The 17,763-nt window shown below is 39.4% G+C and overlaps 1 protein-coding gene across 9 annotated transcripts in view; it reads right to left on the reverse strand.

The window, feature by feature from the left end:
* fryl (furry homolog, like) overlaps positions 1–17,763 on the reverse strand; it is a 75,936-nt gene that overhangs the window by 26,071 nt on the left and 32,102 nt on the right. For 8 of the 9 annotated variants that reach the window (XR_014799478.1, XM_084922206.1, XM_084922205.1 and 5 more), the window contains 31 exons: positions 17,109–17,317; positions 16,689–16,742; positions 15,490–15,629; positions 15,274–15,370; positions 13,230–13,309; positions 12,832–12,912; positions 12,362–12,530; positions 11,683–11,775; positions 11,487–11,585; positions 10,758–10,859; positions 8,849–8,893; positions 6,325–6,428; positions 6,094–6,202; positions 5,891–5,977; positions 5,632–5,803; positions 5,402–5,534; positions 5,137–5,244; positions 4,804–5,041; positions 4,534–4,710; positions 4,312–4,398; positions 3,957–4,225; positions 3,497–3,704; positions 3,124–3,248; positions 2,984–3,041; positions 2,794–2,885; positions 2,534–2,706; positions 2,256–2,416; positions 2,054–2,164; positions 852–1,006; positions 667–766; positions 396–564 (listed from right to left, as the gene is read on the reverse strand). Coding sequence is in view for 8 of the 9 variants with exons in the window: in XM_084922199.1 (XP_084778325.1) it covers positions 396–564; positions 667–766; positions 852–1,006; positions 2,054–2,164; positions 2,256–2,416; positions 2,534–2,706; positions 2,794–2,885; positions 2,984–3,041; positions 3,124–3,248; positions 3,497–3,704; positions 3,957–4,225; positions 4,312–4,398; positions 4,534–4,710; positions 4,804–5,041; positions 5,137–5,244; positions 5,402–5,534; positions 5,632–5,803; positions 5,891–5,977; positions 6,094–6,202; positions 6,325–6,428; positions 8,849–8,893; positions 10,758–10,859; positions 11,487–11,585; positions 11,683–11,775; positions 12,362–12,530; positions 12,832–12,912; positions 13,230–13,309; positions 15,274–15,370; positions 15,490–15,629; positions 16,689–16,742; positions 17,109–17,317 (4,005 nt within the window). In the remaining variant the exon portion in view is untranslated. The remainder of the gene's footprint in view (positions 1–395; positions 565–666; positions 767–851; positions 1,007–2,053; positions 2,165–2,255; positions 2,417–2,533; positions 2,707–2,793; positions 2,886–2,983; positions 3,042–3,123; positions 3,249–3,496; positions 3,705–3,956; positions 4,226–4,311; positions 4,399–4,533; positions 4,711–4,803; positions 5,042–5,136; positions 5,245–5,401; positions 5,535–5,631; positions 5,804–5,890; positions 5,978–6,093; positions 6,203–6,324; positions 6,429–8,848; positions 8,894–10,757; positions 10,860–11,486; positions 11,586–11,682; positions 11,776–12,361; positions 12,531–12,831; positions 12,913–13,229; positions 13,310–15,273; positions 15,371–15,489; positions 15,630–16,688; positions 16,743–17,108; positions 17,318–17,763) is intronic. The other variant, XM_084922202.1, reaches the window with a different exon arrangement.

Genomic DNA, 17,763 nt, shown 5'->3' on the forward strand with positions numbered 1-17,763 from the left:
AATTAAAAGCTGAAGTGGGGGTAAAAGTATAATTTTCAGTGGGAAAAAGCTAACTTTTTAAGTGTCATAGGCAGTTACCAGAGTGGCTAGGATGCCATTTGAATGAACTTAGCTATAATACTAAATATAATACAAACAAAAAAAGGACCTTGAATGGAAATATACAGCCGAATTTGAATGGGAAAATCGTGCTTATCTCCCCAAAAAGTCAATCAACAGCAAAAACAGAAACCATATTAGCCGACTATCAAGTTTTATGAGCAAAAATCTTTGCTCATAAAAATAAAAAAGACCTAAAATAACTGGTTTCACAGTCAAAGGAAAGTGAGATATTTCAGTTAACGGAATACTTATCATATTACATTGATGAGTATTCATTCAGCAATGTAGCAAACCTGAGAAGATGGGCAAAGTGAGCTCTGGGTAAGTCCTTGCAAGCTCCTCAGACAGCTGGTAGTAAGACACAGAGTAGAGGTGTGGCAGCGGTGAGGGAGGGGTCAGGATGCCATCAGTCCGCTGAATCTCCAATTTGTGGGCATAACGGAAAAGCTTGGGCTCTAGGATCTGCATCACACAAACAACCACAGATTATTAAATTAATGATTAAAGACCCATTTTTTTCTTTTTTGGGCATCTACAGTATGTGTAGGACAAAGAAATTCTGACCTGTAACAGCTGCATGGACAATTCGTAGATTTCCCTGGAAGAGTCAGCCGCCTTGAACAGAATCAGGTTGAGCAGCACCACAGTGTCAAACTGGTAATCCCTAAAAGAAATATAACACATACGGTATTTAAGTCACAAGTAGGTGGAACCTTAAAAAATGACATAAAGATGGCACCATGTGGTACCTGTTGTGAAAGACATTGGCAATGGCCCTAAAGCAGCCGGCAGCTACACGACGGGAGCCAGTGTAGCAGCGGTCCACAGCCCAAAACATGAGGTTGCTCTGGTCTGGATTCAGTTCTAGTAGCAACATCACAGCCTCACAACCCAGCTGGTGAACCTAAAGGAAACCACGCAGCAACCGTTAAGAATCTCTCCTTCAGTCTACAAAACTCTGATGAGTTTTACACATAACGTCTTAATATCAAACGAAAAATACCCAGTATTAGAGTTATGAGACTGAGGTTTGCTGTTAACTGCAGAAAACTAATATATACTTTACAACAGCATAACTATAATTAAAACTTTTAAGAATTTGAGAATTAATCAGATGACTTTAACCAACCATTTCATTTTAACTAAGTGCAAGTCATTTATTGAATGTAGACCTATAAACGTTTAGCAGGGCTTTATTGCAGTACTTCTGAACACCACTGTGTGGTGCTAGTGTCAAATGAAGTAAATGTGTGCTACATAACTTTGACCTCATGAAGTCTTGCGTCACAGACTAAACTCCTGCTATCTGTGAGAAAACATCATCACCACTCATGCTTGGTGACTGGTCATAATACTGGGATTTTGTGGTGTGACATTTATTTAATGACCAGAGACATAATTATTATACTTTAAAAGTAATTAGCTAACATTTAACCTTATAAATATGTAGTGCATATATAAACTTGATTTAGATAGCCAATAAAGTTTAACTGGATTATAAAAGGCTTGATTAAGCTTAGGTTTCACCCACTGTTTAGGTTCAGGAGGAAACGATTGTGGTTTGAAATATGAGGAGGTGGCATTCAGACTTGTTTCATTATTGCCACCATGCTTGAGTCACAGGTCTGACACTGAAGGAAACTTTTTGCATAGATCTGAGACACCAGTGGTTTTGACATAACAGCAGTAGTAATGAAACCTTCCTTACAAAATGTCTTTTATGAGCTACCCTGCAAAACACATTAGCTTAAATAATGCAAATAATTATTTTTATTACACAAACCCATTACATAAACATGGATTTTTTATAACATTACCCATTATAAAAAATTATTATTATTGAGAGTTTTATTGCTAAAGTTTAATTACTTGTGGATTCACCACTTGTTAATGATAGTTAAGTGATACAATTTTAGTTAGAATAGATTCAAAATGGCAGAATTTCTCTGACCTTCTTGTCCTGAGAATCCAGGATATTGTCCAGCCACTTGTAGAGGTAGCCATCAGAGGAGAGCCCTACATTGTCAGCTACAGGTCCACAACATAACACTGCAGACATGGCCTGGAACAAACAAAAAAGTTTGCTGGTTATCAGTAAGTGCATGACACAGTATGTAAAAAGCAGATTTTCTTGAAATTTTTAGATGTTGAACCTTTAGTGCACAGTACTGATGGCGGTTGATCTGGATATTTCTGTCACTGTAACGATCCAAGGGTGTGAACATAATGCTGAAGGGCCCAGCCCAGTGACTGAACAGCATGAACAGACTGTGTCTCAGTGATTGCTGGGGGAAGATGGTCCTCCTCTGGTTCACTGAAGATAATAAGTAAAGAAATTGATACAAAAGGTTAAACTGAGAAAAATTGCTTAAAACAAATGCTTACTTTGTATGCTTACTTTATAAGCATTTGTTTTACTTAAGAGATATACCTGGGACATTCTGAATGATGTTGGCCACAAGCGCACTGAAGTGACAGCGAATGTCCTTCAAAGTGTCCGAGTCTTTGTCATTCTCAGCCTCGAGCAATTGCCTGGTCAGATCAACATACTCGAGCAGCGTACTATTCAGAGAATGGCTCTCTGAATCCAACCCTCCACTTGCCCTGTAAAAAGAAAAGTTTATAAACTGCATATATAAAAAAAAAAATTCCTAATCATGTGGTTACTCTAGATGTTTGAGGATTACATACACTTGACTGATGACGCCAGCATCAGCAAGTAGCTCAAATATCCGGACCAGCTGGACCCTGAGGATGTCACGACGCCTGCGTCGCTTCATGTTCTGCAGAGTAAAGAATATTTGAACTCAGTAAAGTGTGTTTCTATGCACACAGAAGAAATACAGAAAACATTTTCAAACCATCAATGAAGGGCACTTACTTCAGGTCTTCTCTCTAGAGCTTCCTTTATGATGGAATTTAGCTCCTCCATCAATTCTCTGCACAAGAAAACAATATATGTAAGCCATCAAAAAGTCTTTATAATTCTAAAAATGTATAGCAGTGTATAGTGCTCATTACCTGAAGACCATGGGGTTGGTCCTGCCAAGCCCCAGCACAAGAGACTCGGTGATGTCCATGCTCTCAGAGCGCATCATTGGAACAATGTGTTTGAACAGTGAGGAGGGGGACGGAGTGCCAACAATCTGTTAACACACAGAGCAGAAATGCAAGGCTCAAGTGTTGCAATAAATTATTCAAAATCCTCTAATTTTTTACTGCTGTCAGATTTTTATGTGGCGAGTGTGCTGTTGTCATTTGAGACTGTCATACTTGCATTGTGAGTGAATTTCATTATTTCATCCTTTGTGCAAAAGCTCCTAACCTTTCATTTTAAAATATTTATGAATGTGTGTGAAAACCCGGCATAGAGTGTTGCTTATGAAATTGCCACCTTTGAATCATAACTGTAGCCGCTGTCCGGCGTGGACGCCAGCGTCTCAGGCGGGGAGCAGCGGACGGAGCCAGAGGTGGAGGATGACGAAGACATGGAAGGGGAGGGAGAGGCAGAGCTGCAGCAGAGAATCAGGTAGTTTCTCCAAAGGCCAATGTAGGAGTCACTGCTGTTCAGACTGTTGACCTTCTTTGCATTGATGGGGCTACTGCAGGTGGATATTCAGTAAAAACAAGAGATACATTTTATGTTGAGGGTCAACATAAAATGCAGCTTTAATCATAATTCTTTTGTCATAGAATTAACCCAGTTAATAAGCATAAGAAAAGTTATGTTTTGTAAAAAAGTACTAATTGCCTAAGTAAGTACATAATGTCATCATGTAGGCATCATCACCCAGTATTCAGAGTCAGACCATAATGAACACACCCACAATGACAAAGAAGTTAAGGAAACCTACTTAATGTCAACTTGTGGGGACAGTAGTTGCAGGCGAGTGTAGGCAAACATCCAGGCATAGTTGATGGTGGTGGGGCAATGTTTAGGTAGATTCTCCTGTCTCAGGTAGCTGGATAAGCTGATGACCCAGGGGTCCTGGCCCTGAGTAACATGGGCAAACACCCAAATGTGCGAGGGGCTCACTACATCAAACTGGTGGCTGATGGGAGAGGAGCTCCACTCTGCTAGCGTCTGCAGATCAATCCCACTGGGACAATACAGCAAGTTGGTCTACAGAGAAGAACAGAAGATGATGAGCAGTATGTACTTTTAAAGGTTTTAGGATTTTAAAAAAAGAAAAGAAAATCCATTCATACCTGGTCAGCGCCCGTGAGGTGAATGAAGCTCTCCAACACCGATGCACTTAATCTATCCATTACATCAATAGCCAGTTCTTCATCTCCCTGAAAGATTAAGTAAGAAAAAATTGAATGCAATTGTCCTTGCACAAAATTATTATCATTTTCTTTCCATGCAGGTTTAAACATATTTTGCTTCTTTCAACATAACGATATCCCCTGTAAGCCCAAGAAAGTTACCTTGCTAATGCTCAGTGCAGTATGGAGAGCTCTGACCTCCTTGAGGACATTGACTGCTAGCCTGCGCGTGGCAGGGCGGCAGCTACAAAGCACCACCAGTGCCAAACCTTCCACCACATGCACCACACCTAAAGGAAGATTACGCTCCAAGGACAGAGAACGGCCACTGCTTGAGCTCTGTTAAAAATAACATTTAATTTATTTTAAACATGTTTGTCAGGCAACATAAAACTAATGAATACAAACTACACTGGTGATCCAAAAAACAACCTGTGAATCGTGGCTTTTATTGCTGCTCTGCACTGCCTGCTTCCACTGGATGATGAGCTGTAGAAGCATCTTTACTGCATTGTCCAGCAGTGTGGGATGAACGTCAGTCACCTCTCTGACTATGAAGTAGACAAAACCTGAGAGTACATCTTCTCGCCATTCTGGGAAATCCACCATCAGGGCCTGAAGAGTAGTAAAGGCAAGGCCACGCAGTTCTTCATCCATGTGGATGGTTAGTCTAGAGGAGGAGAGAGACCCAACAGGAAGATGGATATTAAAAGACATGATGTGTGCAGCAATGTGTCTGCAGAAAGGTTGGCGGGGGTCAATTACTTGGCTAGAAGCTCTATTAGGTCTTGTCTGCTCATGCCATCTGGTATCAGTCTTGGGATGGCGGCCACACACGTTCGGAATAGATCGATCTTTGGCTTCCTCTCTCCCCTGCAGGACAGACAATTTATGAGAACCTGTTAATAGGTCATACAGCACCACTCAAAGTTTATAACTGGGTCAGGGTTTCCAAACCTTTGACTGGAACTCTAAGTCCTACATAGCTGCATGGATGGCAATAGGAGAGCATAAAGCTGTTGTTACATACGTGATCATGTCCTCAGGCTCCTTGTTGGACATCTGTACATTAGTCATGCTCATGGAGCGTCCCACTTCCTTGTCCAGGTGTCGCAGGATGTTATCCAAGGCTTTTCGTACTTGCGGGTAGTATAGCGACATGCCTAGAAAAAAAAGATGGTGGACAGGTTAAAAGCTGCCTCACCTTCATCAAATGTTAACTCTTATTGTAAATGTCAGCTGTTCAAGACTCAAACCCACCTATCACTTTTGCTTCTTCATCAGTGAGGGTGGTGTTGAGGAAGATCTTTTTGACACGCAGGGTGTTGCCAGAGGGCATGATGATCCCTGTAGTAGGCATTGGAGGTTCCCCGTCTTTCTGCTGTAGGCTGTCAGCAATCACCAAGAAGGCTCGCAAACCAATATTCATCCTCTGTTTGGGCAGAGAGACAAAGAGGATAAGAGATAACTTACAAACATTCCCTCATTACCAGAAGCTAAAGTCTTATGTATACATTACCTCTGGATTGATGGTAAAGGTTTTGTGAGACTTGCCCACGCACAGGAGGTCATAGATAATCTCCTTCATAGCAAAGTCCAGTCTTTCCTGTAATAATCAGCAAACCCGCAATCACTAAACCACACCTCATATGTGGTGTGTGCCTAATTTTATTTATTTTGCTGTGACTTTAAAGTATGTCATAGTTTGTGCTCCAGGCTTACCTGAGCTATGAACTGGATGATCTTGACAAAGATGTTGAGGGGGGTGTCTCTGGGTACCACACTGCGCGAGCCTTTGGGGAAAAGTGCTGAAACGATGCTGAGGAGTCGACTAGCAAGAGAAAATGGGGAAACTGTTTTTTAGCTACAAGTATTCTCATACAAAGCCTCTTAGGAAGAGGACAACAGTAGTGGGTGGCAAAAAGACTGTTTGTTGGGTACTCTGCAACTGACCTCTGCGTGACAGTGTTACTCTCACACTTGATCCTGATAATATAGACCCACAGCAGTCTGTAGAGTGACTCTAGTGCAACACGGGACATCTTTGGGTCTTTATTCTGTAGATGTCAAGAGAGAGAGAGAGAGAGAGAAGGAAAGAAAGATATAAGCCATCCATTCCATTTTGACACTTTCATTACTTACCTGAGAGAGACCAGTTTGTTGCTGTTGTCTGGAGAAACTTTGATTAAACACGTTGCAATGGCATGCAAGAAACTGATGACAAAATTGTTTTGTGAGACTGCTAGTCACAAATTGATATGTGAGCACTGAACATCCACATGGTCTGATGAGCTTCATGCTTGGAGAAATTTTTAAGGTATAGTCGGCAGCAAAAGGAGGAAAATGCAGTATTACGCTGAGTACAAAGACAGTCACTGTAAGCCATGTAGAGTCATCACCAGACAATTAACTGGGCTTTTGTAAGCAAGCTTTGTAAAATGCAAACATTCAATATTAAATTTAATTGTACATTAGTTAAGTCCTGGAGTCCTCATTGTCCAGTAGATATTTCACACTTTTCTTTCTTCCAACTTGCATCCTACATCAGGTATCTATATTAACGGTATACATTTAAAGGGTCTTTGGTTCTTTAGAGCTACCAGGCTGAGAGAATGTGATGTGATCGTAGTGTGAGGGATTTTCCAGTTAATGCCTTTATATTTTTCACATGATTAACATGAAGTTTTATTTGATATTTGATAAATGGTTTTAAGTGATTATGGCCCACACTTTTCTATAACCATTACTAAATGTCTCATCTCCCATTAGCTTTTCTTAATACACTGAACAAACTAACAAATCTGTGTATTTTTATTTAAAAACATTTAATTTAATATGGATTTCATTTTTAGTTAAAATAAGGATTCTTTATGCTATTTGTCAAAAGTAGCAAATGTCATACTAAATGTGACAAATGCTTTTGTGATTAAGGTGAAGTGAAACTTCCTGTTGTGCAAACACAAAATCTGTCACGCTTTTCGTGCCTCAATGATTGATCTAATCTTTGTATCATCTAGTCACTGAAAGACTGGTACAGTGAACGGCAGGTGACTCACAAGTGCAGCTAAAAAGAGCTGCTCAGTGTCAGCATTTTATTTTTTTAACAACATAAACTCTTGTGATAAGATGCTTTTAAAGCATGTGAATAAACTTTAATAGCTCTGTACTAAATAACACCAATAAAATAATTCAAAAAACTCTTATACATGCACAACATCATCATCATTTTTTTTTTTTCAGTCTAACATTTGGCACTGAACACCAAAGCCACAAACGACACAACAGCTGACCTACTATGGCGTTTTTTAAAATGTCTTTTACATTTGTAACATAATCAAGATGCCACAAATCGAGTACAGCCAGTGGGGCAAGTACTCGATTTGTGTGAAGGGTTGAAAAAGCACCAGTGAGACTACAGTGTAGCTGTCGCTACATAAACTATAACCCAACCCAGCAGGCAAACTAAAGGTATCACTGCGATAATGAATACATCATTAAATGCTGAAATATATTTTCCTGTCTATGCCAGACCCTCTGGTAATATATACCAGAGACACATCACTTCTGACATAATGAAATCTTACATTAATATTTAACGTAATTAACAACAGGAGTTTGCATTTTATTGCAGCACTACCGTGTGTCTACTCTTCCTGCATATGCTGTAACAGCTTGCTTGGTATACATGTGAAAGAAAAAGAGGCCACACTTTAAACACTACAACACTGTGGGGCTCATATAGTCATGAACCTGTAATTACATCTGAATCATCCACATATTAAATACGCCTGATGTCTTTGATATCGTCACTAGTCTGATGACTACTATAATGTGCATTCAACGTGCTAAAAAGTACACAAATGTTAATAATTAACCAATTTTTAAAAAAAAATTACATTATAGGTTAGATTCTTCTAAAGCCTCTCGTCACGCAGAAAGACAGAATAATCTCCACCTTTATCAACTTACACATTTATCCATCAACAACTTAAATGCAGTAACAGGTCACGCTAATTTATTAATAATATAAATAGCATACGATAACTTCCTTTACTTTGGCAATAAGTAAGTGTAGTATGGTAGATGTCATTTCTAATGCTTTTCTTATCATATAAAAGAAACTTTTTGCGCAGGGGTTTTAGTTGTAACAGCTTAAAGATTTAAGTACTTTTCCCACTACTGTGCATCTCACCATGCAAAAATGTATCAACAGTCAAAATGAAATTATTTAACTACAAAGACACGAAAGCAAAACACCACTGCTCATAAACACAAACCAGCTCACCCACAAAGCCTAAAGCAACAACACAAGCTTCAAGTGTGCCCTTCATTTACTGTTTTCACTGAGCAACGCTTCAATGTCACACCAGAGAACGATTAGCCTCTTCACAACTGCACTAGCCTACATCGTGATCAGGACCCTGGACCGTTAAAAGGAAGGGAGCATCAAGCTAGCCACTGTCACCAGATAACTCACCTGCAGCGTCTCAATCTGCTTTCGGATGCTGTTGTTAGACGGCATCTGGAGCGAGCCAACGTGAAAAAAAAGGGTCAAATAACAGGAGACAAAGAATGTAGGGTTTGGGGAGGGACACATGCAAGTTATAAGCAAAAACAAAGACACACAGCCTAAACAGATATGACAAGAGCAGATTAAAATCTCTTTACTCTTGTCAGTGTGACAGTATATAAATCAACATAAACCGAAAAGAAAAATAATGAACTCTTCAACATACCACTTGCATGTTGAGTAAAGTAACAGTTCATTTGTATTTGATATATTTTGATGTTATTTATTGGGGGAAAAAGCAAAGTAAAATAAGGTGTGCTGTGGTTTAGAAATCAAACACACAGAGAGGGAAATTACAGAGAAAGGAATATATGCAAGGCGAACACAAGGACGGAAAAACAAAAGACGAAAAAGAAAAATGCCACAATATTTGTCCATTTCACCTATTAAGCCAATAAGCAGCAACGGCCAATTCAGTTATTCCGCACAAAATCCATGCTTAACGAGTTGTATTTTAACCATGTGGGGTTCAGAATATAAAACAGGGCTGCAAAACTACGGCAAAATCTCTGGAAACGTTGTGTGTATTTTTTGTCACTCCATCGTGCATTTACTACATGCAGACATATAAATAAAGGTAAATAACTTGTATAATTATTCAATCAAGCAACATGAATTCTTGACTTTTCGTTTCAGCGTAGAGACAAAAAAAACTACCTCGCTCACCTGGTTGAATTTGACTTTTACCAAGTATTCAAAAGATGCAATTTGTTAAGTGAAGCAGAGCCCTTACATTTACAGCTCTAAAGAGCAGCCACAAGGTTAAAAGCATGACCCGGCAAATCACTAAAATCATCACTACAGTCAAACCATAGCACAAACCCACAAGATCACAGACCTCAATCACAGAATCACTATCAACGCTTGGGAAAATTACTGATTATAATTTTTCAAACAGAGGAAATGCAAAACAGTCACTCTAGTGAAAGAAAATGCTGGAATGAGATCACTGAAAAGACAGACGGCCATTCAAAACCACTGGATAGCAGTAGAAAGTCACAAAGACGCAAAGTGTAATTTATCCACCGGAAGATCAAACAGTCTCCTCAAAGGACAATCAATGCAGAATGGGAAAGACAGTCATTAAGTCAGGCAGTCAGTCAGTGATTTGGTCAATCTGCCTCTGGGTTGAATGGTCAGGAACAGGAGGAAAACAGGTTTGACCCCTTTGTAATTGGTTTACGAGGAGTGATTAACAGACCTGAGTGAAAACAGCACTTGAATTAACATAGTATGCATTGTGCATTACAGTTGTAATTACATTACAGGTTTACTTTAAATGTACAGCATATAAAAGTGCTAGAGTCGCATCTTTGAAATTGGCCGTAGATGCACAACCAAATACAATAATTTTTGCTTACACATTTCCATTTTGTCCACTTTTGAGTATGTATGGTCCATGCATATTATATACATTAAACAAAAGCTTTACTTTGCTTTACTTTGCCATGATCAAATCAAGTGCTATTCCTGTCCAGATCTGGTTTATTGATAATGGAGGGGAAAGCACATTTTGATACTGAGACAGAACCACAGAGCACACCCTTGACAACAAAGACAACATCTTCGATCAACATATCAGTATCAGGATACCAAGATTTTGTTTACTTTTGATAGAAATAACCTTTATATTAATTATTTTAAGAAAAAAATTGTATGGTTCCTTTGCACTACCATAAAAACACCAGAATATCATTTTCAGACTTGAACTGAATTAGAAAAAGTGTAGTGACTTTAAAATACCTTAATATAAATCTACTGTTGAATTCAACCTTTGTGAATTGAACTGGATTGTAAAGGATGATGCTAACATTACCTTGAGGTGTGAGAGGCAATTTTGCAGGAAGATGTGCCAGTTGTTGAGAAAGAACTGCTTCTGACTGACACACAGCAAGCATGTCACCAGGGGATACAGAGCCTGGGGAGAAAGACGGTGTCAGAATCAAAATAAACTGGTTTTCTCACGAGGTCTGAAGTTTTTGTATGTGCTTCTGATCTGAAAACAAAAGGTCTCCCACACTAAACACAGACCAAAAGCAAAGACAGTATCACAAGCTGAGACCAAAAGATCTATTTATCGCAGTCTGCACAATACTAAAACTGCTGGAAGCATCATCAACATAACATGTTACATTAGACAGGGATGAAAAAACAGAAAATCAAGGCACGTCCTGCCTTTAGAAAAGAAAATATAATGGACAAAGATGAGAGACTGTATTTATTTATTTTAAACATAACATTATCTGGATGATAACGTCAGACTTGGTGGTCTGGGGGCAAAATAATGGTGCTGACAAAATAAAAGAAGAGTGATAAGATAAGATTCGGTTTCCAATAGCACAGCACCAACATAAGTTACAGAACGTGAGCAGAATATTATATATATACACATATATAAATAGAGAGACATATATAAATAAAATATACGAAAGGGATAAATAGAATAGAGTGTGAGACAAAAAGAAAAGGAAGTGTTAAAAATTTGAAGTAAACAGGGTCAGGGCTGAAGAGGAAGAGAGGAAAGAATGGATGTCAGTGTTATTACCAAAGAGTGCTTCTTTCTAGAACTAAGGTCAAATGTTGTCTGGTAGAGCATCTCCACAAAGGTTTTTAAGCATGGCACGTTGACTTCATTTTTCACCGCCTGGAGGATGAACCGAACATTAGTTTGGCAAAATGAGATTCAGACTTAATGTTTACGCAACAGTCCAAAATTACACAATGCTTTGCTGGTTACTCACAGCAGCGACGGGGATGAGAATCTCGACAAAAAGGCCAGCAAGAGCGTGCTTTATGTCTTTATCCTTCACCTCCAGGAAATACTGGGCACATTCCTAGGAAGGATACCAAGGGCATGCATGTAAACAAGAATGCAGCGGACACAAACTAGCCAAACATCATGAAGACGCGTCATTACACTCCATTTACACGAGTTAAGTAGAAAATTTAAAAAAACAACAAAACAAAACAGGCCTGGACCCAAGCAAAATATATAGACAGACCTAACCAGTGTGATAAGAAATGCAGTGATCAGACAATATAATTGGGTACAAGATCCTATGGAAGTAAAGGACATAAACCATAGCATGTTCCATTAACACAGTAGGAAATTCTGATAATGGTAAGAAAGAACAGCAAGTGTTTTTTTCCCCCAACCACTGTATAAAGATTAATGAAAAATCTAGTGCTCCATTCACAGCTCCTAGCAAAGCCTGAAATACATTTACACTCAATTCTTGGCAGACCTCACCTCTGATCGTTACTCATTTAGCTATATGAGCCATTGCTACAGAGAGCTGCTGAGTTTGAACAAAGGGGCAGCAGTTTAAAAAGAAAAAGAAAAAAAAACATCTGGTACAATTCTGCAAACGCATCTAAGTTACACTTGCAGGTATACTCTGCATAAATAGTATTATTTACCTGCATAAACTGAAACGAAGCCTCAAAATCCTCCACGGGATACATTTTAACCCGAAAGAACTTCATGCCCATGATGAGACTGATAATGCTTTGGACTACGTGAGGACTCTGCTCTTTTTGCCTGAGCTCCTTCAGTTCTGTGATGAACTTCTTCCTCACTGCCTGGAACCTGAGCACAGAGGCAGATATATATTAGCACTTACAAAAACCCTCCTAACAAGAGTTTGTACGCGGTAATGTATATAGGCAACATTCTGCCTGGCAATGCACATTTAAATTTAATTACTAAAGAATGTAATTAAATGGTTTTAATTGTTCTAAAATTCAGTTGCAATATTTGTACAAACAAATGTCTAATCCCATCTATTACACTGTGCTCAATTCAGACCGTTTTCTTTTAATGAGAAATGTGAAAAACTGTAAACAATTTGTCCAGTCTTACGCTTAAAGGCACATTTCAGCTTACTCACTTTGACTGTGTAAGAACCCCTATAACCTCAGCGTACAGGTCTGCAATGATGTGCACGTTACCAGTGTTGGGTCCACAATACCTGGAAATTAATAAAGGATATGGCATCAAGTCAAACAACTGCTGAATTATTTAACATACATCAAAAAACTATTCACACAACAACAGAAGCACTTAAAGTAACTGTGTTTACTTGAGGTTGACTCACGATGCTGAACAAGAGCTACTTGTGCCTTGTTTAAATGCAAATAATGAGCATTGAGCCAGTCTGCTCAAACAGACATAAATAAATGACTGACTCCCTACTGCAAAGCCAAAGAGGGTATATTCATCAGCACTTCTTAGTCTGGTCTTATTCATCTGTGTCACTTCTCTGTCTGGAGTTTGATGCTTACTTACCCCTCTTTGTGTTTAAAGTGCTTGAATGCCAGGTTTAGGACTTCGTGTACCAAAACATCTGGCACTGGATGAAGAGGAATCTGTGACGTAAACATGAAATCATTAGTCTTATTAGAAGCATTGATAGTTCTCATTTGCTACCATTCATTACTTTCCCTTCAGGAGCAAAGCCAAGGACAACTCTGCCCTGGTCCCTAGGGACTGGCTCTTAGTTCAGAATGCTGCTCAGTTCTCAACAGTCCACTTTAGAAACACACTCAGCTGGGAGTTGGTATGTTGCCACTGAATTTATTAACTTTGTGCTCCCTAGTGGGAAAGCTCTGAATAGCTACACTGTAGTTCACTTCTCCACCACAACATAAACAATACAAATATATAATAAAACTGACATGTTAGTCAGCAAATAACTGATGAGTTGAATCAGGAAAAAAAGTACAGTAATTCAAACTGTCTCACAAACGATGACACCAGAAGTTAATAGTATTATTTCCCATTTGTTCCATATTCTTATTCTTGGACTTCACTAGAGCAGCTTTGCATGCTTCACAGGTTTATTTGCATTACCAAGGGGGCTTAGTGCAGCCCCTCAGTGCATCCTTAGTATGAAACAAGCTGAAACAATCCTAAAAATAGGATTGCAACCTCTTCGCGACTAGGAAAAAAAACTGGTGGTTTTGTTGCCATCAGTAACCAACTGCAATTAGCTAAAGCAACCAACTGATTGCCCAGGCTGAGCATGCAACCCCTTGGGCGAATACTTTCGATTGCAAGGTGGTTGTACAGGTCCCTTGGTACAAGGCCACCTGTTTCCAAACACGGGCAGTCTGACTCAGACTGATTGCAATTGCTCAATAGTTTTGCAAAGAACTGTGGCCTAATTTATAAACTCAGGCAGACAACAAGCTGCAATCAATCCGAGTCAATCTGAGCTGATCTTGTCTGGAATCTGTCTCTTTTACTAGTTGGCTGCCAACTGGTTGCAAACTGGTTGTATTGTGGTTATATTCTTGTACGAAAGCCAGGGCTGCTGAGCGTTTACCTCATTTTGCAGTTAAACTGCCATCCCGCAGAAAGTACGCCACCACATGTATAGGAATTTCTGAATTGCTACTTCAAACATAAATTATAGGGTTTCCACGGAATACTGACTGTGAGTAGTTAACGTGAACTTCTGTGCATGTCATATGCAACAAACTGACGATTTTCACAGATTCATTCCAATTAATCGTAATATTGTCACAAAAAGATGGTGCGTAATTGCCAACTTGGCAACATTCAAATTGCAAGCTGATAGCAGACTGACTCCATCTTATTGCCATTTTATCAAAACACATTAGTCAAACAATAAAGTTGTTGCTCATACTAAAGTGTTGCTGTGGCTTTAACCTCCTTAGAAATTTACTCTTCCACCTTGGAAGTTTGTGAAGTTTTGCCAAAAATCTCTCTTCTGTTTCTCATTGTGTTTCATCATAATATTGTTGTGTCAAAGATAGCAACAAGTGGTTGCAGACTTGGTCCTCGTCTGTGAAGCAACCCATTGTCACAATAATTTTGGTCATGCAATGATTTCCAACCACTGTTTTTTCTAGTGTGACTTTACGATAAGCCAACTTTTTTCTGATTTGCTGCTAATCTCAAATAAAGGGTTTGAACAGCAGAGCCAGAGCCAAGCTGCTTATAAGAGCAGAGAATAGTTCGATCAACCAAACAACTGGGTGCAACAAAAAGGTGGATGAGTATAATGGCTATTTATGTAATAAAACAGTACTTCATAAATCAATTACAGTGAGAAGTCTTCAACTGCACAGGAAATGCATATCTGATATACAGGACATATATCCAAAGTAACAAGGCAGTTCTACATGCAGTAAAAATATACTGCATTCTCAATCACTCACTAGTTACCAGGAAACGATCGTGCCAACAACAGGTCAAATAGGTGCGCTGCACTTCTTCTTCCATATGTAAACATTCGTCAACCCGACTGGTAAATTGTTTTTATAGGCAGTGTAAATCATTAAACACAGAGTGTCAGATAACTCACCTGTTTTAGAACTTCCACTGAAACTAAACAAAAAATGAAATCTATGGCTAAGTCCCGACGCTCCAGAAGGTAATCTTTGTCCCGATGCTGTTCATCTCTGTAAAACAGGAAATATAATAAGTCAAAAGATAATCCTAAAGTAATCATTTTTGCCCATAATCTTTTTGTTCGAGAGAAGAAGGTTAAGAATGAATGAAACAATGATAAGTATCTCACCCTTTAGACTTAGTACTCGAGCGAGGCCTGTACTCATAAGACTCGTCTTCAGTGCCACTCTGCCGCCGGTACCAGTCAAACAGTGTGCGCAATAGGGAGGGCAAACAGTGTTCTGCTATTGAGCTCATAGAGCTTATTAACTGGAAAACAACAACATGCTTGTTATAACAGCTGGCTATTCCAACAAAAACTACACAAAATCAGCATTTGCGCAATTCAAAAATTTAATCCTATACAGATTACAGTATGTGTGTAGAGAAGGCTGCTCCACAAGCAGTACTTATAACTAATGAGGAGCATTTAGGGTGAGTACAGAACACTAATCTTAACTAAATTTCAGGGCCTTACTTAGATATGTGACATAAACTTTTAGTTATTTCCTGGCATAATGCACCTTTGAGCATTTAAAGTGCAAAGACAGAGTGTAAGTGTCTAAGTCATAGTGCAGTGAGAGAAGACATGCAAAACACTACAAACATGGCTTTATTTAATGCAATATCAAATTACATCACTAAAAAAACAAAGCAGGACTGTATTTAAAAGCAAATCGAAAGGATTCCAAGAAGGCACACGTGCTTCTGAGATGTTTATATCTAAAACCACAATAACTTGCAGATCTCAGCACTGTGATTGCGTCAGTGATCACGTGAGCTGGTGCCTTCTGCCTCTGCATTAACAGGTCAGCACGCATTAACAATTTAAGAGTATATGCACATTTGTGTGTTTAAGGTTCAGCACAGCATGATGAGGAGGGTGGTTGGATGACAAATGCCATGCAGGAGAGTTATGCAATTCCTCTCTCTGCCCTTATGGTGCCAGGCAGATACACTCCAGCACCCGATGCTGATTTACTGCTGAGGATGACACAGCGTTTCTACACTCTCACTTTGGCGCTCTCTATACCCATTTTCTCTCCCTCACTCACAATGGGGACAGCTGGATCTATACCACCATATCCTCATTGGCTTTGTGTTGTGCTGAACAAAGCATTCTGTAGCAGGCACGCCTATTGTATAGAGTCCTGCACCAGCTACAGATGAGGGACAGACGAACCACTGAATGAAGCATTGATTGGGTAGAGCTGGTGTTTTAAACACAGTGCACACACAGAGGTGTGACTGTTGTTTGTCCACGTAGGAAATGAAACTGTCAAACTCATAATAAATGCATGACGTAATCTTTACTACAGCTGAACTGACCTGGTCAAACTGTGAGTCTTCTCCTCTCTGGAGGGAACGGGACAGGGGTTTCTCCTGTTATTGGAGAGAAAGAGAGAAAGAGAATTATTGTGTGACGAGCCCAGCAGGGATACTTTTGTTAACAGCATGATAGCAGATTGCTTAGCCCACTATTCAGCTTATGAACCACACTAAAATTCTTGACAGCAAAGTTAAGACTTGAGGCTACAAATATTAACCTGACAGCAACCTAATGTAAAAGACATTAAATGTACAACAATGCCGTTGCTCATTTACAATAACATTTTCCTGACAGTTAAAGACTTGGCAGTTGGTTGCAAAACAGAAGAGGCTGTCTCAGCAGTATATTGCATCACGTGTTGTGCATTAAATTACATTTCCTGTGTTTCTTTACATCTACTTTACCCCCTGTGGACTCACCAGCGGTTCAGCCATCACCATCTCGATCTTCTTCTCAGCCAGCACAGCAAACTCAGCAAATAGACTCTTGATGACAAACTCCCCGGGCTTGAGCTCAGGGTCAATGGTGATGCTCGACATGGCGGCGATGTTGTGTTTCTCCCACGAGAGGGGGGTCACCGAGGAGGGTGCACGGCGTCTACTCACGCTGCTGCTGACTGGTGCAGAAGCTGCAGAGGTGCCAGAGGGTAGAGGTTAGGAAATAATACAGTGAGAGTCAAAGCAGCATGGTCATGTTAAGAACAAGACTCTTGGAAAAAATGCAAGGTCATGCGCTCGTTCTAATCCAAACACAAGCTCAGACGTTTCCTAAAGAGGTAAAATGACTGAAGTGATGAGAGAGCAATTGCAGCGCCGACTAGAACAAACATACCATTTCCATTTGAATCGTGTCTGTTTTTAGAAAGCTCATGTTCTAAACTCATACTGCACATAATGGGTTCAAATCACCTGAAAAAGCAAACACAGGGATAATCATAATTCCTATTAGAGCCATGTCATTAGTTATTGTAATCTATCTTTAAAAAAAAAAAAAACAACTAAATATTTTGTTTTCTAAATCTAGAATATTACACACCAGCTCTTTCTGCTAAATTAGTCTGAAATGACTAGGGAT

The sequence above is a fragment of the Perissodus microlepis genome, chromosome 23, assembly GCF_051167445.1.
Source record: "Perissodus microlepis isolate ML-2025 ecotype Zambia chromosome 23, ASM5116744v1, whole genome shotgun sequence".
Lineage (NCBI taxonomy): Eukaryota > Metazoa > Chordata > Actinopteri > Cichliformes > Cichlidae > Perissodus > Perissodus microlepis.